Genomic DNA, 27,048 nt, shown 5'->3' on the forward strand with positions numbered 1-27,048 from the left:
CTCACCGATTTCATAATTCACCAGCGCCTTTTCTGACATCCCGCTACATGAGTAATAATGTACAGGACAGCTTTCTGTGGTTATATAATTTTTCTCTGCTAAGATGTAGTGAGTAGCCCAGATTCTGTAATATTTCATGTGTGTTATACTGTTGCTTGCCTCAGCTTCGTGTTTTATGGACAATCCTCAAGTGCTGTTCTTGTTTTTTCAGTTATTATTCTAGATTTTTAAAAATGTTTTGCATAAGCGGTAATTCCTGCTAAATATAATGTATGGCTCAGTGGCCTCGAATAACCTTTTCTTTTTTTGAGATTGAGTTGAAATTGAGCACGTGGTTCATTTGCAGCACCACTGATAAGAAACCAAACCAATGAGGCGGATCGATGCAGAGTGGAGGAGGAGAAGGGTGGAAATGAGGAGAGAGGAAAGAGAAGAGAACAGGAGAAGCAGATTCAGAGAGAAAGACATGAGCTGAGAGGAGGAGGAGGAAACCCTGGTGGAAGGCAGAGGGTACTCTCTGACAGATTAGGGTTATGTAAATGAATGGGAGCATTTTGAGTGTGTGTATTTGTGTGTGCATATATATTTATATATATGTGTGTGTGTGTGTGTGTGTGTGTGTGTGTGTGTGTGTGTGTGTGTGTGTGTGTGATGTGTACATAGATGTGGCCTCTAGTCAGTTGTCAGATGTGCCTTCAGCTGCTCCTTTTATGTCAGATTGCAATGGAGGTTGTAGGAGAATGCAATCGTCTAACGACTCTTTTAATCTGCTTAAATGTTCTTTATGTAGTGTTAGAACGGGTCACCTCATTTAAATCTGATTCAAGTATCAAAATCTTGTCAGTAATTTAAGAAATGCTGCTATGCATTCGTGTCAGAATAAGAAGCAACATCTTTCCTTCTCAGTTTGAAGAAAAAACGTTTTCAAGTATAACTGAGGTTCACCGATGGACGGTGGTAAACATAAAATTGTGCTAACTGCAAGGGAACTTGTAAGGTTAGGTGCTGAAAGCTATGAGTCACAGTGACGGTAACGGTTATCCAAAGCACCTTATGCCCATAAATTATTAGGATGCTGACTTTTAGGAATATTGTACCTCAGTCATAAAACATGTTCTCAGAGTTCTCAAGAGTCGCAGATCTTTAAAATTCAAATCAAAGTTGAAGTAAACACAAAAATTAGCCAGTAGACTTAAACTGTTTTTATGTTTCGTATGACGATGGTAAAGAAAGTAAAAGCATACATGAAAATGTGATTAGCATTAGCTAGCTAGAACACTTCTGAGTGTTTGATACAGAGGTTTTGTCTATATATATAAAATGCTGGAATAAACATTTCCCCACTTATAAAACATAATATAACATAATATGTTATAACCTCGAATCTTTTTGCGAATCTTTACCATTCTTCTCTGCACGCCTTCCAGAGCTTTGTCAAGTTGGGCCAGTATTCGCACAGTATTTATACTTCCTGAAATATTTGATAGGTTCAAGCCAGAGCTGTGACTTGGCCACTTTATGTTTATGTTAACCGTTGGCCCAAAGATATTATGCAGTGCCATCTGACTGTGGTAATGCCTGGAAGTGTAAAAGCTGAATATGAAATTGGGTCATCTAACAGCTGTCAAAGGCTGCACATGTGCCGTCATTGTTAATTACCCAATGATTTGTTGAGTAAAAAGAAATGTAAAATTAGACTGACTAACAAGGAAGTTAGTAAGAACATCCCTAGTCACTAAGCCCCTTAGTCAATGTCTTGACTGTGTGTTGAGGGTCATTGCCTTGATGGAAGAACTTTCTGCTCAGTCTAAGATCACGAGTGCTCAGGTGACATGACATAATGAATTTTAAAAACACACACCCAACAACATGATGCTGCCACCGCCGTGCTGCACTGCACGGATGGTACTGTGCAGAGGATGAGCGCTGGCTTAATTCATCATATATAATATCAAACTTAAAACTGCATCTAAACCATTCAATCCCAGATCAGGTGCTCTTGTTGCGCACAGTCACTGGACTCCCAGGTGTCTTTTGCGAAAGGAACAGGCACTACCTCAAAACAAACACTATCTCTACAGACACTACAGTTAAACTGTAGCAATCTAACTAAAAAGTGGATATCTTGTTCTTGTTTCTCCCCGAAGAACCTCTGCCTTTCTGTTACAGGCTTCAAGCATTTAAAATAGTCCTGAAAAAAATAACACTGACATTTGGAAAGTATAACAAATGCATGCAAGCCCCAGGTGTGTGCTGGTCTCGGTGTAGCCACATACAGTACTTTCTGTGGGGAGGCACTAATTAGCTTTGGCATCCCTACTGTTTTCCCTGCATGCAGGTACTATTACAGCACATGAGTTGCATTCGGAGTCATTATCACCTCGCAGTATGGAGTTTAATATGTGGTGTGGCCTCAGAGCAGGCAGGGATTATTTCCATTTGTTATTGTGCAGCTTCGCCCTGCATGTGTTACCCTCTTTATCTGGCTTGTCCTTAAAATAGGACACACATACAGAGGGTTGGGTCACAGGCTCGTATGAAAACCATCTTTTTTTTATTCCTTGAGTGGCCTCAGTTGTTGATAAGGCCTTTCAGAGAGAACAGGACAAGGGCATGTATTCACACAGAACCCTGGTGGTGCTACAGTGTTTATGTGTTACTTTTAATAACAGGGAAGACGTTTGTACCTTTGTGACTCTCTCTGGGTCAGCTGATATTGATTCAAAAGACGGACTGTTTCCCTGTCTTTATCACGTTTGTACTTCAGTCTGCTTTACATAAGCCCTTTAAAAGACAAAGTGGCTATTCATGATGCCACTTTAAGTGGTCTCAATTAGGTAGGAATAGTTAGCTAATGCCACTTCTAGATGATGTTCAAGATTATCTCTGGAATTTAAGGCTTTGTCAGCTCCCAGGTTAAGATAACAGCATTTAGTACCTGCACTTTAAACTGTAGAACAGTTCAAAATTTACACAGTTTTAAGCTCAACTTAATATTAGTATATACTCAATACTTGAAATGTGCAATTCACTTGTATTTTTATTTTTTATTCCTATTTATTCTATTTATCCCCTTTGTATATTTTATTTATATTTGTCTCTGTATTTATATATGTGTGTGTGTGTGTGTGTGTGTGTGTGTGTGTGTGTATATATATATAACAGTTCTGTAACTGTAACTTCGGTCGTTGCTGTGCTTTCTTTGGAAGTCGAATTTCCCAGAGGAACCCACCCGAGGGATTAATAAAGTTCTATCTTATCTTATCTTATCTTATCTTATCTTATCTTATCTTATCTTATCTTATCTTATCTTATCTTATCTTATCTTATCTTATATCAGCTTCAAAGACATTATTGTATATCTTTGAAGCTCATATCATTAAGAAATGGGGGGGGAAAGAAATCCAGCAGAGGCCTGAGAGATGCATCAGTGAAGCCTCATCAGGAATGGTCTCAGTGGAACGTGGCTGTCAAGAAGCCATTCTTAAAGAAGATTACACAAGAACTGCACTGAAAATCAGTCGGGTTGTGATGCTGCCTCGCTTTTCGCTTTTTAGCCAAGATATTGAGCGTAGGGGGAGAAAAGTGTATCGCGTTCCACAGTCAACTTTTTGACCAGTGTGACTGCATCGTCTGGACGCTTGTAGAGTTTTGTGGCTGTACTCGACAGTGTGAGACGCGACAGTTGATGTGAAAATAACAAACAGAATGGCGGTATTATCAGTTAAAGATATATTAGAGACTTGTATTTTGAAGAGCTACTGGGAAGCTGAAAGGAGGTTGAATGTTCTTTTTTTTCCTTTTTTAGGTGGACAAAAACACTGCTCTGGCTGCTGATTCTTCTCAGTCTCGGTTCAGTGCATGCACCAGCTGCTGTTTGCCTGACAGTGGAGGTCTAAATGTAGGCTAACAGGAAGGATGCTAGGATATCAAAAATAAGACATAGCTCTAAAAAAAAGAATTAAAAGCATCCCTGCTTCTTCGTCTTTTATCATGACGTATGTTCTGTTACTTTCTTACTTTCGCTCTGTGTGTGTGTGTGTGTGTGTGTGTGTGTGTGTGTGTGTGTGTGTGTGTGTGTGTGTGTGTCTGCAGGCCTCAGTTCTGAAATCATTATCAGAAAGAGAAGGTTTTACAAGACTTTTGAGAGTGCAATTAAAGCGAACACGTCTCTGGCAGAGTGGTGGTCGGCCGCCTGCGAGTCAGTCTTGAAGCGGCCGACAGAGAAAGAAAAGCAGATTGTGTTTTGCTATAAGTGTGCTTCCCTCTTCACCAAATGTGATTCAATAATGAATCGGAGCTTACGTGTGGTATCAATTTGCAGTGTATATAAATGTGCCTCGCAGTGGTAGACAAAGGCGTTCTGATAATATTTATTCCTATTATGGAAAACGACAGCGCTGACAGCCAAACACAGAAACTGTGAAGAACTCAAACAAAAACGGGAACAAAGGTGACGAGGTGACGGAGGGTACACAAATGAGACGGGGTGGATGCGAGGCGATAACAGGGAAGTTTCGAATAAACCTGAAGCAGTTGAACAAGAAAACAAAGAAACTGACGCGGAGCTGTTTTGACTCCCACTTTTTTTACGCACTTAAATTAAACATCATCGTTCCTCCCAAATCAGACGCAGCAGCAGAAGAACACACAGAGCGGCTTGTGTTTACAAGTGTCTTAAGTTGACTGATGTAAGCTACACCTATCTGTCTATCCCTGGAGACGAACCAGATTTTAATAGAGCGTGACACTGAGATATTGTCAGACTAGAATAAAGCGGAGAGAGGTTTTTCCTGATTGCCCGAACCAGACTGTGGCTCTCAGCAGGCAGTGGACTGTTGATAATCCTTAATTAGAAAATAAATTCCAGAGGCAGGAAATTGTCCCATCCTCTCCACACCTGCACCGACTCAAAGCCGGCGGGGGAGGACTCAGCTGTTTTCTCTCACAAATCGCTCCATTTAGCTCTCTGTTGGCGAGCAGGACGAGCGTGAAATGGCAGCATGCAGGGAAAAGCGGTGATAGTTGGGTTTTTTCCTCTTCTTGTTTGGCGTAGTGAGATCACATAGATTGACATGCAGCGATGTTCACCTCTTTCAGCCGTTGTGCTTGAACTCACTGTCAGTTTCTGCCTTGCCATGTCTCAGATTCACAGGACTTTATTTTCGTCCCTGATTTGATTCTGTTCTTTAATTTTGTCTTTTTTCTTTTTCCTCTGAGTGGTCATCCAGCACAATAAGCCACTCTTCAGTGTGTTTATTTTACCCAGTGCTGTGAGCTCCTTATTAGACCAATTTACAGTGGATTTGCTCATCTTGACAGCTGAAAGAGAAATCCAGATTTGAGGCTTGATGATAAAAAGAAAATGATCTGGCCTGCGTGCATTTCTCCAGTCTAACTTCTTTACCCCCTGTCTTTTATCTCACATCTCTGCAGCATAAAGAACGTGACACCCAAAGTGGGTGCTGAGGAGACCCACGACGCCATTCGGCGAGCCTTCGACGTGTGGCAAAGCGTGACGCCACTGCGCTTTGAGGCTGTGCCCTACAGTGAGCTGGAGAGGAGCAAGAAAGACGTGGACATCACCATCATCTTTGCTTCAGGTTTCCACGGAGACAGCTCACCCTTCGATGGCGAGGGGGGCTTCCTGGCCCATGCCTACTTTCCAGGGCCGGGAATAGGAGGCGACACACACTTTGACTCAGACGAGCCTTGGACGCTGGGCAACCCCAACCACGATGGTAAGGATGGTAAATACACTGTTGACCTTCATGGTTTCATCAGCTTGTCGCAAAAATACAACAAAACCAGACGTCAGTCATAAAACAGTGGCTTTTATTGAGTATTTACAACAAAATAGTCCCAGCAGCTCGACCAGAAGCCAAACTGCTGACCTTACGCATAATAAGCTCCTGCTGCTAATTCGTTTTCTGCAGAGACATGGCAGCCAATAAGGTTTAAAACGAGTTTAATTCACACACAGAATGTCCATAAAACACAAACTCGTCACACTGTTAATTAGTCCTTGGCTGTGCGTTCATTTTTAGTTAACGTTAAACAATGTGTAATGCTCAGAAGTTGCTATCGATTTCAGGTAACCTGCAATGACGTTAAACACACATCCTTACTGTGGAGTATTCTGCCCTTTTTTTTTCACTCGCCTGTTTTATTTCACCAAAAGTGGACAGAAATGATCGACACAGGATATCGTGATCCCTGAGGTGCGACACAGGATTTCCCGCGGCCTCGCATCCAAAACAGTAAAACAGGAAATTGTTTTCCAACCTGTCAATGTGGCTTTACAGATATAGTTACAGGTTTAATACTTTTATCACATTTACTACATATTTACTGTGGTAATTGTAAAGGTAAAAGTGTATTTTATGTTCGGTACGTCTGCACGGAGCCATGCGTCGTGATGCTGTTGGTTTTGCGGGGTCAGGTCACTACTCATTCCTTGCTCTGCTGTGATTTACAACTGTGATTTGCTGAGGCTTGTTGCTTCATCTCGCTTTCTCAAAGCAAATACCACCCTCATTGAACAACAGTAATCATATCCCCTCTCACTCTGCGCCGATCTCAAGCCCGTGCCCTTGCTGAGTACCTGCCCTTGGAGCCTTGCAGCCCGCCTTTAGCGGGGTCTGCATGCCATGTGTTCTGCATGGTGCAGTCTGAGCAGGCGCGTTGCCGTCCAAGTCGTTGTGCTGATATGCAACAGGTCTCCACTTGTGTTTTTTGTGTATTAGTGGCAGACAGTCCTAGGTGAAACTCTGAACTCTGTGCACCCCTAAGCGAGAGTCAATGAAGAGCGAGAGAGGGTGGAAAGAAAGGTCTGCAAAGATGATCCAATCACAATAAGATTTGTCCGAGTTTGCAAAAGATGGACGTACCTCTGCTTGAATCCCTCATTAAATTCTAGGAGCTGATCCGCCCTGCTGTCAGCGAGTCATGAGCCAAAAAACAATAGCAGTGGTAACCGATGCAGCGCCAAGGATGAGGGACACAGGGACACTTAAGAATGAGGGACACAGATGAAAAAAAAATATAGATACATAAAAACAGATGAGATTCCTAGCGGGAAGGCAGCGGAGATAACAGCAAGCAAAAGAGAGGATAACAGAGAGAAACACAGTGTCATTAGACAAATATTGGAAGTTCAAGCGCTCATAAGAGAGACAGAAGGAGAGGGAAAGACTGAATGAGCAGCGTAGTGAGGAGTAAAGAAAACATTTGAAGAGGAAAGGCAAGAGAGGGAGACGAGTGGGAGCTGGTGAACACTACTTTGGAAATCAGAGTAAGTAACTTGCTGTTGAAGACAGAATTTTAAGTTGGAGCGGAGGGGCATTGGCAGGTTCAGACAGAACAGAGTGAACAGCTTTTCTTTAAGCTTTGATCGATCAGTGTGACTCTCTATTTAGGATAACGATAACCTCTAGTAACCGTCGACAATGCTGGTTGTTCATTCTGCTCCACTCTTTGACATGATACATATGTATTAACACGCACATGAGCACACGCGAAGGTAAAGACCCGCACGTTACCCACGCACTCACGCGCACGCTGACAAGCAGCTGTCACTGAAGGCCACGATTCTAGCAGACACGTTCTGTTCCTCCCCTCAGTGCAGTATTAATACAGCCCTGCTGTGGCCCACACTTCTGTGAAAACATCCCATAATGCAGGCACTTCTATTACGCTCTCTCCAGCTTTTTTTTTTCTTTTTCAAATGGGAGTGTTTACTGGCTGAGTCCTGACTGCTCGCCGTGGCGGGGGCTGCCCTTATTCCTGTATGACGGCTGGCGTTACATTTAGATGAGTTTTGAAGAAGCACACAGCTCAAAGCTTTTTTCTTTCTTATCCTGAAATGTAACAATCCCTATGCCAAAAACTATTGCAAATATCAGGCTCTGTATCGCTCTGCCAGATTGTTTTTCTCGTCTTGGCACGGTCGCGAGGCTTTGAGCCATAGTGTAGCTTTTGGCAGACGAACACTTAAAAACTGTAAGATAATAGTACCGCAAGCAATAACGCTACAACTTCAGTACTAATAATTAAACATAGTCCTGTTTCATTGCACCGCGTACTGTTGCAGCCAGTGTAGCTGTGATCAGATTAATGTATCATGATACAATCTCTGCAGTATTGCTTCAGTTAGTGGTGTTTTTATTTCATCTCGTAAACACATAAAGTCTGAACTCTTTTGTTCTGGCCATTTATTTGCTCAGCTTCCCAGAGATGAAAACAAAAAAAAAGAAAAAGTAAAAGAGAGCATGTACTGTATTTTAAGGCATTTACAGTTACTCCCGTGTTTTTGCATCCTTATACAGTAGATGGATGGTAATGGATTATAAAGTGTCACGTAAGTGCAAGGTCCTTGCTGTCAAATAAAGGCAAAGAAATGATAAAATGTGTTTGTGCTAACAGCTCAATGAGACTGAAAGCTCCTCAGATGCCAGAAAAACTGCACAGAGGTTCTAATGATGGAGACTAGAGAGACGAGGCTCTGTGGAGAGTTGTCATAATCTTGCTTTTACATGGATTTTATTGGCCAGTGCAGTACATTTCTGAGCTTTCTGCACTGGCACTGCTGCTGTGTCGATATTCCTCCTCAAACAATAGGCAGACAGGTGGTCTTACGCTGAAGTGATGCTTCCTAGATTATGACTAATGTGTAAAATAGAAACGATGCAATGCATTTACAAAGAAATATCTCCAGAAGCATTTTTTTTTCATGTCATGTCATCGTAAGTCAGCCTGTTGGCTGACTTACGATTTAAGAGCCAAAGATGCGAAACTCAGCTCGCTTTTGTTTATCTGGAATCGGCGGCAGTAAAATCACGCACGCAGATGTTCATTTTAATCTAGATGTTGTGGCGGCGGGGATGGATAATTCCATATATTTCCAGTGCATGCTATTTCAAGGATTTGTAATCCATCTCTGATTCATCCCACACTTTGTAAGAACAGCTGGGAATGATGTAATGTTTGCTCAGACCAGCACATGATTTTTAGCTTTTCAGTTCCTTTTTTCATCCTATTTTCTTTCTTTCAGTCTCCTCTCCCTCCTTCTTTGTTGTGTTTCAAAGTTACAATCCCACACAGGCACACAGCAGAGATGAGCTGCTGTCTGGTAAGCTGTCATACCTAATCCTCCCCCTGCACTGTTGTCGAGAGAAAAGAAAAATATCAGTCATCAGGGCGACTGTTGCCAGCGTCACACCGTCAGTGTTATTGTTGTTGTTTTGGACAATGGTGTCACAGATGCACGCTGAAGGATTAATCCCTGTTTGCGCTGAGACAAACACTTGCATACATGTGTGTTTAAGTACTCACATGTACAGTTCCACTCACACTCCAGCACAGGTGTTGATGGAAAAGTTTCATTCAGTGTGATTTTTAGCACATGTTGGAGAGTGATTTATTCAAGACTAGACACTGATTGGTTGCTGTCTGACAACCACTGGTTGCTAGGAAAAATTGGTATTCCCTACCCAGTAGGCGCGTGTTTGCTGGAGGTCACTTTCTGTTGCTACTGAGGTATGTGGTGCAACACCGAAAACCTCCTTGTGATTGCTTTGGTCTCAAGCACACTTGCCAACTTTTTGCTAAGTGGTAGAGAAACTGCAAAAAATGTGATGCAAACTGGAAACAGAGACCATTTGCTTTCAATGTAAAAGCTGTGCCTTTGAGGGATGTTGGTTAAATCATTAAGACACAACTTTAAAGGCGAACAACTGCATCCCTACCGCTCCGTGGTTATAGCAAGGGTTAGAGTTATCAGTCATAGCATATACATTTTATGTGCCGACTTGTCACTAAGTCTTTGTAAAGTATTTTGTGTTTGGACATTGGTTGTTGTTTTTGTGATCAAGAAATGTGTTCAAGTTTAGCTAGCGTTAGGCTACCATGACCAAGAGTTCTTACAATAATCTGATGATCAAATTTGTGTTATAAGTACTACACCATAAATGCTTTGGTCTATATATTAGTATATGGTCTATATGGTAGAGTGCCATAACAACAGTTCAGTGTAATCTTTGAGGGAGTCTTGATATACAGTAGCTAACATGCAGCTGTTATGTGTGTTTGATTTTGGTACATTTATCACAAAGGAGAGAAGGTGGCGACTCTAAATTAAAACACACTAGAAAAGCTACAACCACGGCAGCGTGACAAAAGAAAAAAAGAAAACCGTGTTGTACCTGAAGATGTTTCTGCCAAAATTTAAATCTGTTTTTCAAGCTAAGAATTCTAAACATCTGCTGCCTCAAGCTTCCCTAATATCAGTTTTTGCGCTAAAAAGTAATTCATTAAGAAAGTGATTTATACATTAATGGATCCTGAATGTGAAAGTAAACAAACCAAGGCTGTGCCAGACCTTCTGTGGAGACTCCACTTTCACCCACTTATTAGCTGTTTGCTCGCTAATAACATCATGTGGGGGTTTTTGAGAGTCGTGTTTAACAAGTGGATGCACTGTAAGTGGCCACTTAAACATTTGCAGGTCTAGTTTTTACTTGGATGTAACCAAAATCAAAAATGAGAGATTTTCAGTTCTCATTTTCAAGTCTAATGCATCTCTGAAAGAGTTGTTTATCACATTTTAGAGGAGCCAAATGCTGCGTTCTGTAACCAACAGTGCAACGCTGTATTAAAAACTAAACGGTACTTTGAGAAATAAGCAGAGGTCTCCAAGCTTCCTTTTAGTGTGGAAATGGACATAATATTAATTACAGTCATAACGCGAGCTTGTGGTTGCTTTTTGGAAGAAGGCATGTTCAGATACAGTTTAGGATGATGAAAAAGTGAAAAGGCATTTTGAATATTAAGATCTAAGGGTTTTGAGTTCTTTACAGTAGTGCTGTGCCATATCATATTGTCCATGATGATATAAAAGTGCCATATTTTCGTGTCCTGCTATAGCAGTATCATGTGTTTTCATGTTCCCAACAACAAGACAAGCCCTGAAATGTCTGAGAGCGAGAGCATCATCTCAGCCTCTAATAACAATCTAATAAAAACAATCCTCTCACACATCACAATACTGCAAAATATGCAGGAGAACTGTTCCCACCAAAGGCGAGACAACAAACACGTGGTCGAGTAGAACACGGCTGCGACATAAGGAGGACATGCTAGTCGCCGCCGACGTGCAACCCAAAAGTAAACAAGTGACTCAACCGTGCATCTCTGGAGTTGCGCTGCTTAAGAAAGGAGGAGCCAAACGGTGGAAATTACTGATGCAGTTACACGGTGGCAAAATGAGGGCTTTAAGCAGCTGGATAAAGAGCTCGAGACAACATACAACATCCCTGATTTGCTTACATTTATTAATGTTTCTGCCTGAAAGCTGCAATCCCTGCTAAATATTGTATTTTATTTTTCTACATCATCATAAATGTCAGTACCACAAATTTCCTTTGATGCTGGATCACCCATTCCTGCTTTATAGTATTAGCATGGCCGCAACATTTTTATAGTGTTATGTTTGTAACTTCACGCTGACCTGTGTCGACTGATGAAAGAGTTCTTGCAAGACTTAAATGAATTTGTTTCCCTTTTTAATTTTTCATCCTTATAAAGGTGCTATGTCACAACACATGAATTGTTAGCATACAGATATTTGGAAATTAGACTGTGTTTGCTTGTAGCGGGATTCATGTCATTGATTCAACTCTGGAGAAGTTACTCTCATCCGGCCGGTGTTATCGCTTTTTTGCTTCACCCTAAACCCTCTCCTCTTCCTTGCAGCGAGCAGACTCAGACACAGATCATATCGCACCTTTACGTGCAGGGTGTCGTGCCTTAAAAGAGCGCGTGAAGGTTGTTTGACACGGCGCTTTGGTGAGATCGCTTTCCTAGAAGCCTGTGTTTAAAGGGCGTGTCTGCCTCTTGTGCTGCTTTCAAACAAACATTGCTTGATTTCTTTAAACAACTCTGGTTAAAACACCTTAACAATCACCTCTAACAGGGACAAACGGTAAATTGGACATATGCAGCCTGATGATTTGTGTATGATTTGATTAGTGTATCCATCCTGGAGTGCGGCTAGCAATGCTGTTATGTAATTTTACCTTAAAGTGGGATACTGGAGATCTCTTTCTCTCAATTGGTGTTGTTACTATCTCTGCTCTGCTTTGCAAAAACCCCGTGGCCAAAAACAGAGAGAAGTGCTCCTGGAGTTCCTGCAGCTGCTGTACACTCCCCAAATGCCTGGCTTAAGAGCCCGATGGATGGATGAATGGCTGTAAGAGATCGATAGATGCAGGGATAGATGGAGGCATAAGAGAACGGGCTAAAGATGTCATAGGGTACAATCGAAAGGAGAGCGGAGGGTGGATGTGAAAATTATGCCGGGAGGATAAGAGGATTGCGTGAGACATCATGGAAAAATAAATAAATAAATAAATAAATTAAAAAAAGGGGGGGGGGGGGGGGGAGTGCTGGAGGGCAAAGAGGAGAAGATTGGAGGGATTTGGTATGAACACATGATAAGGAGTAAAGAACTAGAACTGGAGATGGAGATGATTAGATTGTCTCTTCAGCAGATCTCAACATGCCGTGACCACATTTGCAAAAGTTGTTTTATTTACTTATTTATTTATTTTTTGACAGTTTTTCCATTTGTGCACCAGGAAAAAAGAAAGATGAGGCAAATAAGCATCAACACTCATCTGTGCTTTATCACGAGGTCATCGTCGTGGGCTGAGGCCGCTGTGTTTTCCTTTGTGGAAAAACCAAAAGCGATTGATGCAGGAACAGATAAGATGTATTCCATTTAGACTTTAAGTCGCAGAGAGGCTGACTGGATTTGAGGGGAAAAAACCAACAAAAAAAACCAGCCTGGCACTAAAGAAACATTTCATCACCTTCACTGCATACCATGACTGTACACAAACACCCAGTTTCACCCGAGGGTGACTTATAAGGCCTGGTATGTCTTCAAGGACCTCCAGCCTTCGCTAATATCAGGGGAAACTATGTAACAACACAGCATGAAGGCTAGACCTACACACAGGAAATGAGAGATTCCAGCGCATTATTATGTTCTTCACCCTTACCCCCCAAAAATGAACCGGAGGTTAGAAAAACACACCCTGGCCAAGGAAAAATACACCAAGAATTTACATTTCCAGGTAGGAGGATTAGAAAATTTGGGGTGTTAGTGGGGCACTTGATAACCGAGTGAAGGTTGGTTGATGGAGTGGACGTCGGGATCGACACATTTGATTGATGGTCTTGGAAGAAAGCTCAGATCCCCGATGACATTCGCCAAAACAGTTTATCATCGACGTCTGGTCCTTGTTATCCAGTGGTGCATTCAAAGCAGATGCCATTTTGGGTTTTTTTTATTTGTTGTTGTTGTTGTTTTTACCAGCTGACGATGAAAGGCGATAGATTTTTAGGCGTCTCCACGGCAGGCAGAGCTGGCATTGTTATGTGCAGCAGCCCCTGTTGAGTCAGGGTACCGTAACGAATGAGAAAACAGAAGAATACACACACACACATAGAAAAAAAAAGAGATGTTAGAGCAGATAGAGTACAAGAGAGAGAAAAGGAAGAGTAGTTTAGGAACTGAAGAACATATGGTGTCCTTGCAGGTTTATTTTTAGGCTACTCCTACTGGGTGATGAGGAGGAAGCGGTGCGCTCTGTCTTTTCCACCCCGTTTCTCTTGTTCTCCTGTTCCTCGCTTTCATTCTTGCACTGGCTCTGTCCATTAGGTTCAGTGGGTTTGGCTGGCGTAGCACTTGATGTGTTTCCAAAGCACTGTTATAAAGCTGTTAAAATAGTAATGGCTACAATACAAATCAATCCAACAACAAAAATAAAAAGCAGTTATGATTCAGATATATGGGTGATTGCGTATCCCGAAGCCAGAACCCGAGGAACCCAGTTTATTTGCTTGATTGACTCGCTGATTTTTCCTTCTGGCTGTGGCGGCAGAAACATGCTTAATGGGCAGCACTTGCCGGGATTGAAGAGTCATTTTGCCTCGTTGTCCAGACATTAAAATGACAATATATATTTTTCCAAATGGGGAAGTTCTCTGCATGTTGTTTGGACAACGTTTTAGGAAGGTTGGCCTGTCTGCTGTCAGGCTACGGTCTTTCAGTCTGTACGCTCCTATGGTCTTATTTTAGATTTCTTATCGGGTTTTTATTTATTTATTCTTTTTAAGTCTCCTGCAGCATGTTTGGATTTGTCATTCCACTCCAGCAAGTGATGTATTTCTATTTTTCTTCCCTCGTAATTTGGTCTAATTTCCAAAGTGGCGTCTCCTCTGTGTTTTGTGGCTGGCTCAGGTTTGTGATGTCAGGAGCTGGCTCGGGGATTCCTTTGCCTGTTTACTTCAGAGCAGGAAAGGGCATAAAGTCATTCATTTGATAAATAACTTTGTTAGTTAAAAGTGACATGTAGTGGCTTTCTTCCCTAAAAGCGAAGTGTGAGTTTGACACTCGAAAAAATATTTAAGTCCGAAATGCTGACTTTATGTCCTTAAAACATGCAATAATTTCCAGAATATTTCAGCAAAAATTCCAAAAAACTATTTGAGAATGGAGTGTTTATTGAACCTTTTGTCAAAAAAGAAACAAAATGAAATAGTAATTTGCACATATGAGTATTGTGCAGATTATTCAGATTGTTTTAGAGGAGGGTGAAAAATGATGCCGTAGAAGTCTCAGAAAGTCACAAAAACACAAACACTACCGTATCCCATATGATACATTTGGTCTTATAGGGTCAAGGTTTTAACTTTTTTTCCATGTAATTTTGTCATATAAGTACAATCTAAAAAATTACAGCCGTCAGATTAAGGAATCTGATCAAATGAAATGTACATAATTGGTTTACATTCATTTTACACCGAGCATCTTTTCCATAATTATTGATAAATCAAAAAGTTGATTGACCAAATACCCAACACTTAAAATGCTAGGCCTAAAGCAAGTAAACCAGTTCTGACCAACTAATTGATTGAATATCAAATCACTTGACCAATCATTAACACTTAGTGCTGTAGGCCCCACCCCCCAAAGTTGCTTAACTCTGGTTCCTGATGGATCTTCTGCGGAGGCGGGGTAAGCCTGCACAGATTTCCAGCATTTTCTCAGCTGTTTTATTTCTTCTAAATCTGAAATGAAATGAGGTATGATCTGAAACCTGTTCTTCATTTTCTCTCCCTTGAGCAGCTGCTTTTTTTTTTTAAAGGGTCAAATTATTTACCTGGATCTTATTTTACCTCCCGTTCCTGGTTCCAGGCCAAACTCACCGGGTTCCTCCAGAGGTTCCTCGTCCTCCAGAGACGAAACATTGATTAAGCCTTTGGATGCTTTGATTTGTGTCCCACTGACTTCACCGGATAGACTAGAGGCTCGTTGCTGACTAAAACACGGAGCACTGTACGCCGAAGCAAAGGACAGTGGCTTTCACGGTCCATTTCCAGCATGAATCAGAGTCTGTTCTCGTTGGGCTCTGGTGCTCTGCAGTGCATTGTTCAAGTAAACGAGTAAATTAATTGGCAGCATACTCCTGTACTGGAACCAGACGCAGCTCTGAAAGTCTCAGGAAAAAAAAAGTGTTGTTTCCTCAGGATCGCTAATAATGTGAAATACTGTGAAAGCCATTAACTCGCAAGTGCAATTTGAATTAGCGTTGAAGCCCTAATGGTGTAAAATGACCATTTTAGCCTTTCTCAGCAATATTTAGTTAAATGAAAATTCATCAGTTTATTTTTTCCTTCTGTATTGTTTTGTTTTGTTAATAGGGGCTGTTTCTTTTTAATTACACAACTTATGTCTGATATTTACAGGATAGTCCAGAAAAGTTCTTTCAAGGTTGTCCCACTCACAAAACTGCACTTCATCATCTGCCAGTTTCTATAAAGAATTGTAATCTTTCCTGTGCCCTTCAGTCTCTGTCTTTGTCCTATCTCCCCTGCTCTCCTGCTGCCGCTCTCTATTTCCCAGATGGAGAAAATAAATGGGGAGATTCAGATGTGGGTTCTTTTTTTCTTACCCGAGGAATAGATCTTTATCTTTTTACTGGAAACACGTGTACTCGTGAATCTCGAGGACATCAAACAGGGCTGTTTGGGCAGGTGGTAGGAACTGTATTGATGGCTGGGTTGCTAGGTTTGTGGGAGGACACATGCTGTAAAACAGAAGAACAGAAATGTCCACACACATATACAAACCCAGTGCAGTGGTGCTACATATGAGGCAGTTTGTCTCTTGCATCATGGATGGAATGATTTGACAGTATGGTTTGAAACGGTTGCCTGGGAGCACGATGAATAATATATAACCGAATACATGCATATACACAACACTGTGCGAGGCATATCTGTGAAATGTGATGTAATACATACAGATGAGTATGTTAAAAGAAAAAAGTAAGAGGTTAATGGGGTTTTATGCCCCCGGCTTTGGCTCTCAGGCAACAATAAAGCTGGAAGGAAGTTGGCACTGGGTGAATGTGGCACACAGGAGCTAATAATGCAGCGAAATCTCAAGTTAATTGTCTCGTTTTACAAAAGCGTGTCACTTATATAAGCGGAGTTAAGTGCAGAAAATAACGTTTGCAAATTAAAGCATTTGTCTTCATTTTGTCCAGCCCACTTCTGAATTTAAAGTCAGGCCACCGGAGACATCAATATGACAGAAAGGACTGGGATCCTGTATCTGTTTTAGTCTGACAGATTAATGTACAGCAAGTAATTAAAGAATGCCATGAAAGCTGCACTGCACTGTTACAACCATGGGCTGTAATACAGGCGTTAGATTATGTAGCCACCTCGTCTCTGGATCTTCTTTTTACTAGTTCTTGAATTTGCCAGGTGCAGTATCTTTAGCACACCGAATATTATGTATCTGTTTGAAGAGGAAAAAAAAGCATTCACCGAATAGTTTTTCCACTTTTTCCCAAAGAAAATGAAATAGAAAGACAAAGACAGCAGAGAGATCACCATGTGTTCCTGCCCACTATGGCTGCCACTAGAAATAGACGGCTGCCTACTGACAGCAGGATAAACTTCTACGTGGGTGGCTGTGCTCTCTTCTGCCCCCACACATGAATACGCTCACGCACACACTTAACACTCTCAGAGGCAAACAAATCGCACACCTCGGGAGGCTCGCCCTCCCACAAGTCAGTCAGATGCTGTCATAACCTCATACCCATAATCCTCGGTAAACAAAAAGTGTAAACAAACCTGGCCGGGGTTCGTTTTGTTCTGAAGATCACTCTTGAAACAGTACCTCTTGCGTCTGCTCTGATGTGCTGTGCACATTTTCTTTGTATTTTAAGGATGGGAGTAGCCGTGTCGCCATCAGGGTTTCTCAGGGGAGGTTTTTTTGTAATGTGTGGGTATGGCTCGTGCATCAGTGCATCTCAGGCTTTGTTACCAAACTTTTGAAGAAGGTAAAATGCTGCAGCAGGTGAACTGAAAGTGCTGAAGTGTTAGGCCTGACTGAGTTGGAAGGGAGGTGCCAAGCTGAAGTGTAAGGCATTAAATAAATGATGGGGATTTCAGTGTTTGCCACAGAGTTAGTCCTTGTTTGTGGTAATAGTCAGCTGGGTGTACCTTTGCTTTCACAATTGAATTAATCATTTATTATAAACTACATGACAACTTCCTCTCCAGCCAGTTCCTGGTCCTGTGGACGGGCTCCACCGTCTTGACGTGCAACTGTTGATTTAAGACCTTGTTCTGGTCTGCAGCCTCGGTGAGCTCAGCGCTGTGGCACCGGCTCTCCATCTGCCTCAGGTTCTGGATGGAGTGGCCCTCAGCTCGCAGCAGACCTCCAGAGCAGAGCAAGGACTAGTCTCCAGCTGCAGTCCAAGATGGTGGTGCTGGAGTCTGTCCAGCTGCTGGACGACAGATACAAAACAGTTAGATGACACTGAGGACCACCACAACAGCTACTTGGAAAAAAAAGTTAGAAAATGCACTCGGGCATGTGTAAAAGTGTGTAAAATAAGACAAAGAAGAGCGTCAGGTGAATATGCAGAGGGATGGCAAAAGCGACTATTGTGCCTTCTTCTTCTTTAATCAGGAATTGTGATTACCTGCAAGGCTACAAGAAGGGCATGTTTAAAACACTGTAGGCATGCTGATGCAGCCAGTATTTTTCTAGTGTTTTTTAGCTTTATTTCAAATTGCAAAGCGAGGTCTGAAACTTGTTTGCACCATTTTCATGGCTGTTTGCCGCCTGCAGTGTCTATAGGAACAGACCGCCAAAGGATGTGCAAACACACACATGCATACACCATTGCTGCACTTACCATGGCAAATGCATTATTAATGATTAATGATCACAATGAAAATACACACGCATCCCCGTCTCACTCACAGGTGCTGCACAGAGATAAACATGACACGAATAAAAGATGTTTTTCTTTGGCAGCGTTTTTGTTTTTTTCTTCCTCCTTTCAGCTGGTTTATTTATCTTGAGTCCACTGGAACGGCCAATTTCTTGGATCCCTGGCAATGTTCCCAACACCGAATTTCAGTCTGTAGCAGTCTGTAAATAAATAATTACTCTAGTTACATATGTTGCTCACGTCAGCTGGGCTTTGTTCTCTGACACGCTTGTGAGAATTAAGGGTAATAGATTCAAAAGCACAAGTGTTGCTCAGCCAGGGTGTCTACAACCTAGAGAGAGAGGACAGACAAAGAGAAAGGCTAGACTATAGGAGTGTTTGAATAACTCAACAACACTAACATGGAGGTTAATCAGTTTCCACTGCTCTTTGCAGTGTTTTTTAAATATGAAAGCAGCTCATCTCATCATTACGAACAGTATTCAGATTGTGTTGTGGCTACTTTGGCTACTAAACAGTCTCTTTCTGTTATATAATTGAGTACTGGAAGAGTGGTGTTACATTTTATTTGTAAATTGTACCCACAAGAAACCAGCATGGGGCAAAAGTTTCAGTCTGACGCTTTGAAATCTTGTTTTCAAGTGTTTGTATTTGCAATACTTGTGAGCTGATTTGGTGAAATGCACAGAGTGGCGCACAGCGTGTTTCTGTATTGTCCTGCGAGGGTGTGTTGGAAGTATTGAGGGTGTGAATGTGAAGTGAGCAGAATGCAGCTATTGTATTTTGGCTGCATTCTTCACAATGGTCACTCTGTCAAATCAGGCGCACAGCTCTGGCTTGACAGCCAGCAGAGGTCTGCGTGCCCCAGGCCCTCTGAGCCAGGCACTGAATCACTGGGCTGAGATCCTCTGGCAGCTTGTCAGCACAGCATAGTACTCCTGGACAGCCAGTGCTCTCATTGACTCACACTCGGTTTTACTTTCTCTGCTGCCTCTGTGGACTCGCATATCTCCAGCTTGGTTCCCTGTCAGGGCTTCTCTTGTTTCCAGTGACGTACTGAGTTGGACAAACAGCATCCTGTGTCGGTATCGTGAACTTCACCCCAGCTGGAGGACAACAGCTGATTTCTGTTTTTTTTCCTCCTTTCAGACAGTAAACTGTACCTGTTCTAGTCAAGCACTTTTTAAAAGGCTAAGGTTTTTTAATAAACCTTATTAGGTTAGCATCTTTAAGGGTCTGCATGACTAGTATTTTGACACAAACGCAATTTTGTTAGTACAGCTACTTGACAATGCGATTGTATCCTCTCTCTACCTTACATGTTCATGAAGGCTGATGACACAGTACACCATGCATCAGTACCTCATTGGGTCTCCATTGCAGTTGTTGAAAGTATATGTAGCTCTGTTTGAGTCTTTATGGATGGGAGAAATGATTAAATGGTTAAAGTCTTGTCTGATAATGTCACCTTACACATGAAACATGTAGTAACCACTACATCACATAGCTACTGATTTTATTGTAAGAAATTGATAAATAAATAGTTCTAACAATTCTTAGTTAAAGTATAAAGTCATAAACTTATGGGTTAAAATTTAATGGAGAAACATAAAAATGATGGATAAACAATTGAAATAGTCAACTAAAGGTCACGTAACAGCTAGTTGATGGAAATGCATAAATCGTTAAAACACCTAAAGGTGATGCTTAAACTGTTGAATACTAATATATAGTTAAAATTAGCAAATAATTAGCTAAGAATTAATGACTAACGAGCTGAATAAACACATAAACGCATAAACAACAGAAGTAATGAACTGCAACAGCACTGAATAAACAGTTGACACGTTTTGCTAAAATAATGCACAGACAGTTAAAATAATAATAAGCTAAAGTCATGCACAAATAGCTGAACTATTAAAATAGCTAATAATTAACTAACAGTACAGTAGTGCTTAAGGAACTGAAGTAGTTAGCTAAAAGTCATAGCTAAACACTGATGAATAGTTTGACTGTAATGTAAAAACAGTTAAAGTCAGTAGAAAAAAGCAAAGGAACCAGAAGGGATTATGCAGCCAAGAGATGGCAGCTAGGATGAGCTAACGTACGCTTAGCTTCTTTTGTTTAAAACAGTGTTTTTCTTACTTCATAATTGCGCAGGTTCAGTGTCACACTTCCTTGGTTAACTTCTTAGACCTGGACCTACAATTTAGGCTTAGACAAGGCTTTAAAAAAAACTGGTGAGGGCTGCTTTAGGTTCTGCTGAGACTTCCGTATGAAACCAAGGAACCAGTGTCCTTGCTCTTGTTTCTTGTGCTCTGTCAATCCACCAGAGACGCTCCTGAGGTGGCAATTAACATCCTTTTGCATTTACTTTACTGTGCAGTGCTGCTTCTTCGAACACCACTCTTGAAATCATAGTGTCAGCCATTCAGGGCGCTGTGGGAGCTGAACAATAGGAAACATTTGTGATCCCCTGAGACAAAGAGAGTGCTTATGCTTGCTTACACTCGGACGGCACAATAACAGCTGTGTTTTCTAAAGAAAGGGTGGGGGAGTTAGAATTTTGTTCATCTCTGCTGGGTGCCCTCTTCACTGTAATAAAACAAGTGAGAGTTGTAATTGCTTTGTTTGACACCTTTCACTAGCTTGATGTTGATGTGTAGTTAGGAGTCACAGGGGATGCTGTGTTTTTGAAAACTTGGTCCTTTGGTGGCGTTTGGGATTTGTACAGTAAAAAAGAAGCACAAGAATGTGATAACGTGAGAGCTGGGAGGGATAAAGAACAAGGTACACTTACAAGTGGGCTGACTGCTGGTCACCCAGGCTTGTAGCTTACATCAGATGTCATGTATTGAGTGAACCACGGGCACTTAGTTAAGCAGTAAGCAGGCAGGAAGGGTTATGGGCCCCTGGAGGCTTTTGCTGACAACCTGAGCTATTACTGCAATTGAACAGTGGTGACCATAGTGTGTGTTCATCTCCAACCCTACGCAGTCTCTCTGCACTCCTCGCGGTAAGTTCAGGGAGAGCAGGTAGAGGTTTCTGCGTTTTAATCAAAGCCCCTGCTTACTGCACATCCTGTGGGCAAAGATTGTAAATCTCCACTTTCATTCCAATTTCAATTTTTTTAATTTCATTTTTCTTTTCTTTCTCCTCGACCCTCATTAGCAGCAACCTTGACCCTATCCTGAGCAGTGTGGGCAACACTGCAGCTGCCGCTTGATCGTTGCCCACTTAACAGGACAAAAAACCAAAAAACCTGCTGAATCATTTAACACAAGCAGATTTTTATTACTTAAAACTCATTCATGTGCTAAATAAATACTTGTCTTTTTTTGTGCTGAAATCTTGCTCAAATACGCAAACGGCACACATCATAACGATGACTCACCGCCCAATGAAAATACAGGACTCAAATCCCCCCAATCCAAAAACTGTGACCCTCTGTGGATTATCGCACAAACCCTGCACAGATTTGTAATTCATTTCATCTCCTGGCATTGTTTTCTTCAACTGCATCCTCTATTTTCTGCGTTATTATTTTGTGTTTGGGGTTGCGATTGGGCCACTGACAGTAGAGCGATGTTATAAATGCCAAGGTCAGAGGTTGGAGTCGTGTAATTCATCATTTTCGTCTTCTGTGATTGAACGAATACTGGAGCACTCTTACACGATAGTACACTGTCCCGAACCTTATCGTTTTCCTCGCCTCAGGTTTTTTCTATTTCTTTTTATCATCCTTCTCCCCCCAGTTTCCCTCATGTAGCTATCACTCCAAACGCCCTTTCTCCTTGGTTTACTTCACCTTTTTTATCTCTCTATGTATCCACTATATCAAATCTTTGTCTCCCCCCCTCTGTTTCCCCATTCTATAACTTTTTCTCTCACCTTCATCTCGCTTGGTTTCCCTCCTTGTGCACTGCTCTTTGTTTCTTTCATCTGGCTCCATCCTCTTCATCTACCCACGTCTGTCTAGGTGTCACCATTTTCTCTCTGGGCTCTCTGTAACTTCCAGCTGATAATTAGCCAGGCGGTACAAACTGCCTTAGCTTTGTTTGTGGCCCCGGGGTCGACAGGACATCCCCATCTAACACAACGTGACTTACATAAGCAGCCGAGTCAAAGCGACGACACTGACCTCAGAGGGACCCGGGAGGCAGGAAGGCTGACTCAAGATTGAGCGATGGAACGAGATGGAGACGGAAAACGACAGAGACAGTTCTTCACTTAAGTCGTGCAACTGATGACCTGAGCATCTGTAGTGTCAGAACTCGTTGTGCAATAGCTCTCATATACTGTATTTCTCAATAAAACAGTCTATGATATATATATATATATATATATATATATATATATATATATATATATATACACATACATACATACATACATACATACTGGGACAACTTACTACAGTCAATATTTTTTACTTTGTGACTGCCTAGTCTGTGAAAAGTTCCACATAAATAAACCTTTACTTGTTTACTAATAACCTTCTGGGTACTAAGGATCAGGTACGATGAGGTGACAGAGATCTGGTGTAAATGTAGTCGCATTAATATTACATATACAGTCAATAATTCCACTTTACTCACATATGATGTCAAAACGTGCTACACACATTTTTTTAACACTCCTCTGAGCTTCAAGTCTTTTTTGGTAAGAAAAGAAAAAGAGGTCAGTGAGTCAGTGAGTGCTGATGCGGTCAGTGAGTTATTAATATGATTTATGAAGTCAGAAATGATGCCAGTTAGTGTGGGTAAATCAAGCAAGCACGTGTACAGCTACACTAAGATCAAAATCTCTTCACAGACCACCATCACATTTGTGTGCTGTAACTCTACCGGCTATTTTCATAGAATTAATTTGATTTTTTCATTTTTTTTTTAGACTTAATTGTTCACTCTTACCCTTCTGCTTCCGCTGCTATCCCAGGAAACAACTCGGGCGGGGGGTGGAAGATCTTCAGCTGCAGAGCTGGCTCGCCCGATTTCCTCCTCAAATAATTCCTGAATCACTTAGCTGTATCTCTCTCCTCTTTATCTCCTTTCTTTCTCTCTGCCTCTCTTTATTTGCTATAAACCACATCTTCAGACACTTGTTCAATATTACAAGCTTGCATAAATTTTGCCTCAATTTCTACACTTCTCTAACTTTTACAAGCCATCTATTTTCATTGGACGACTTGGACTGAAACCCGAAGCTGTTTCAGCGAAAACCTGGGTATTAACGCAAGAGCTTTCCATCACGCCTATAAAGACCTGCTGACATTTATACAGTCAAATATCATTCATGAGGTCCCAATTAACCCGTTTCTCTGTTGTAGCCTTGTCCGTAAATTCCTAAGTATCGCACTGTACCTGCGATGAAGAGATCTAAATCTCAGTCTCTGTATCTGCTGAAGCGTTATTCATGTGACAGATTTGCAGCAGATAAGTGCCTCACTTTCGTAGGAACACCAATGAATAAGTGATGCTTATCCCCACTGAGTCTTGTTGCGATAAGGGGGGAGAAGAAAAAAAAAGCAAAGGTAAAACTGAAGAGAGATGGCAGCTTGGAGAGTGCAAAAGAAACCCCCCTCAAAACACATTAAATCCTTTTTGTTTTTTTCTTCCAGCCATTTTCTTCCACTAATCCAGGTTAGCATCGCAGGACGAGAGGCAGGGCACACCCTGGCCAGTCTGTCGCAGGGTTAACACAGACAGACAAGCTCAATTTAGAGTCACGAGTTGGCCTAACCCCATCTTTGTCTTTGGACTGTGGGAAGAAGCCAGAGTATCCAGAGCATACCCTTTTTGCTGCGAGGTGATGGTGCTCACCCCATATTTTTTTGTTTTTGACCAGTTTGACTCTAAACTCCAGCCGACCTTTGTCTAACTGCTATTACATTTTCATGCATAACGGTAAACCATAACTTTTTGTGTCTGACAGCTAGGAAAAAAAGCTTTCCTTTGAAGTTCAGCAATAACATATTGCAGCGTAAGACGTCTCATTGGAATCAGGTTAATAGTTTCCCACAGACAGCCCGTGTATAGCCACAAATAATAGAAGACGTAGCAGTCTAACCCTAATTGTATGATGATGAGCTTCTTTATGGGTCAGATTCAAAACGCTGGCAGAACATCAGAGAGGAGGATGAGGAGGACTGGTTTTTGTTGTTGTTTTGGTTGCCAGTGACGTAAGTTGAGGAATAGGAGGCTTTCAATCCCAAATATCTCAGCTTTAATACAGCTAGGGTTGGGCTGGGGTTTGGCTGTTAGCCACAGAGAGTTTCTGAGTCGAGAGGTCAAGAACCCAGTGTAGTCTTCAGCTTACCGCAGCTAGAGACTAATTACAGTTCGCAGGGTTGCCTGTGCTCTTTGAAGTGCACTTGTATTTATTACACGTGTATGTGTACGAGCCTGTGTTTCTGTCTGAAGATGGACTGATTAGGAGCGCAGATGGTGGATTATCTGTGCTCATGCATAGACCCTTATATATGTATGGATGCATATTGTAAGACACAGTCAGCTTTTCCCCTGTAGGGCTGCTGCTTATTTAAACACGACTGTACAAACTTTCAAAACTTGGCCTTATTTTGAGGGAACCTCTCTGGCACTAGAACAGGTGGACCATGACAAGCCACAATAACCCGGGGCTGACAAAGTTTTCTCTTTTCTTTTTCTTTCCGAATTCGCTTGTTTTCGTTTACGTCCAACAGCACTGACAGAGCTGTTCTCTCCTTCACTCTCTCTTCGTGTTTCTAGGTAACGATTTGTTCCTGGTAGCCGTCCATGAGCTTGGTCACGCACTGGGCCTCGAACACTCCAACGACCCCACAGCTATCATGGCTCCTTTCTATCAGTACATGGACACGGATGACTTCAAACTACCAATGGATGACCTGCTAGGCATCCAGAAAATTTATGGTAAGCCTTCTTTTTTTCTTTTTTTTATTTAAATTCAGCAATTTGTTAAGCAAACGCAGGACACAGCCAAGTATTAGAGTTTATCAGTGTGGTCTGAGGAGTTAGTCTTCAGGCTTTAGCTGTCATACAAGCAAGCCAATAACATACTAAGCATTCATAGTCATCTTCCTGTGACATATCAAGTCAGTAGACCATGTAAGAGCTCAACTATAAGTACACTGCCCAACACACCTAACCATATGAAGCTGGCATAGCTAAAGTAAGTCATCTTCCTTCACCTGGAGCTCTTGTTTTCTGCGTTATTGTAACAAACTTTCACAGTTACAGAAATAAGATTAAGACCAAGATTCAAATTAAGGCTCAAATACTTAAATTGAATTCAATTAAGACCTACATTTCCGATCATACTTCATCATCAGAGCGCCTATAGCACGCATCCCTCATCGACACACATTTGGAGTTGACAGACGCTGATTGCACAGTGCTTTGTCTTCTCATAAAGCTGATATAGCTCTGGGGCGGCAGTGTGAAATTCAATTTGACGGCAAAGGATTTATGGAAGCACCCACAGAGTTTGCTTCTTCGGTTTTTTCACTCGTAGTTGAATTAGTAGATTGCAGTGACAAAAATCAGTTATCAGTCTGGATACTTGTAATGATAATTCAGACGAGGCTGGCTTGTGGAGGCGGAAGCCTTAATGTTTAAATGTGTTATCGGGAGTGCCGATGCTGTCGTCTCAACCTCAGCTTGACATCTAAGTTCGGAAACGACTCGTTGGCGAATGACAGCATCGTTCCTTACTGCTGTCGACACTGTACACCAGTCACACTCTGCTGAATGGCTGCATGCGCGCACACACATAGAACCTGCCATCTGCTTACATGGTCAGGGCACGTCCCTCTGGGAGTGACAGACCTGGGCAAGCGATCAAATCTCTCTTCATCCCTCTCGTGTTTTATTCCTCTGCATTGCCCCTCCCTCCCTCTCCTCTGTGTCGTACCAAGAGTTGAAGGGCAGGACGACTGATGACAGCTCTGCTCTCAGCTTCGTACCCCCCACCCCCCTCGCAGTAATTGGCCTCCATTTTTTTTCCACATGCCAGTGCCGGTGCTAGATGTGGTACTAAACAGGAGAAGAGGTGGGAGGTACACAGCTTACATCGAGTACAAGGTGATGCACTTAAGGTTGAGTAGGAAAAAAGTGCGACTTGGTTCTGTGTGAAGGTGAAGCGGTATAAGGAGATGTGAAGGAAATGCGAGTGAATTGGCGTTCATTTACAGCTGTTGGCTTGCAGTCTGGGAGAGTCGGGCACAATCATACGAGGAACTGTGGGAAGCTAAGAGCTGCTGAGGATCAGTTGACCTCTAGAGTTTTTGGACGTTTTGGCTTTGCTGCTTCTGTTTATTCCTTCAACTCTTTGAACCGTAGTCACAAAAAACACTGTAAAGTGCATTCGATATGTATTGACTTATGTGAATAAAAAGTTTGGCAGCTTGAAACTGTAAAGAATGAAGTACAGATCACATTCAAACCTATAGATGTGGCATTTCTGTCATGTAATCTTTTTTTCTTCCTGGACAAATCCAAATGTTCCCACTGGGCTTTGAACTTAATGACTTCCTGCGTTCTCAGAGCCCACTTCCTTTTTACAGAAGCAGCAGAGCTCAGGCACCATGATGTCGATGACTGGGATGACAGAAACAAAAATCATTAATGTTATTCAGGCCATAATTGTATTGAAATTCAGCTGAAGCCCTCAAACAGTAAACATGATTTAAAAGTTGGGCTGGAGTTTATATTTTTAGGACCTT

General features: G+C 41.9%; 1 protein-coding gene across 2 annotated transcripts in view; it reads left to right on the forward strand.

Moving 5' to 3' along the window:
* mmp16a (matrix metallopeptidase 16a (membrane-inserted)) overlaps positions 1–27,048 on the forward strand; it is a 75,129-nt gene that overhangs the window by 23,987 nt on the left and 24,094 nt on the right. For both annotated transcript variants that reach the window (XM_085362714.1, XM_085362715.1), the window contains 2 exons: positions 5,437–5,741; positions 25,076–25,237. In XM_085362714.1, coding sequence (XP_085218840.1) covers positions 5,437–5,741; positions 25,076–25,237 — 467 coding nt within the window. The remainder of the gene's footprint in view (positions 1–5,436; positions 5,742–25,075; positions 25,238–27,048) is intronic.

Source organism: Diplotaxodon limnothrissa, linkage group LG9 (assembly GCF_057381915.1).
Source record: "Diplotaxodon limnothrissa isolate DT_005_m linkage group LG9, D_limnothrissa_male_GT1.1, whole genome shotgun sequence".
Classification (NCBI taxonomy): Eukaryota; Metazoa; Chordata; class Actinopteri; order Cichliformes; family Cichlidae; genus Diplotaxodon; species Diplotaxodon limnothrissa.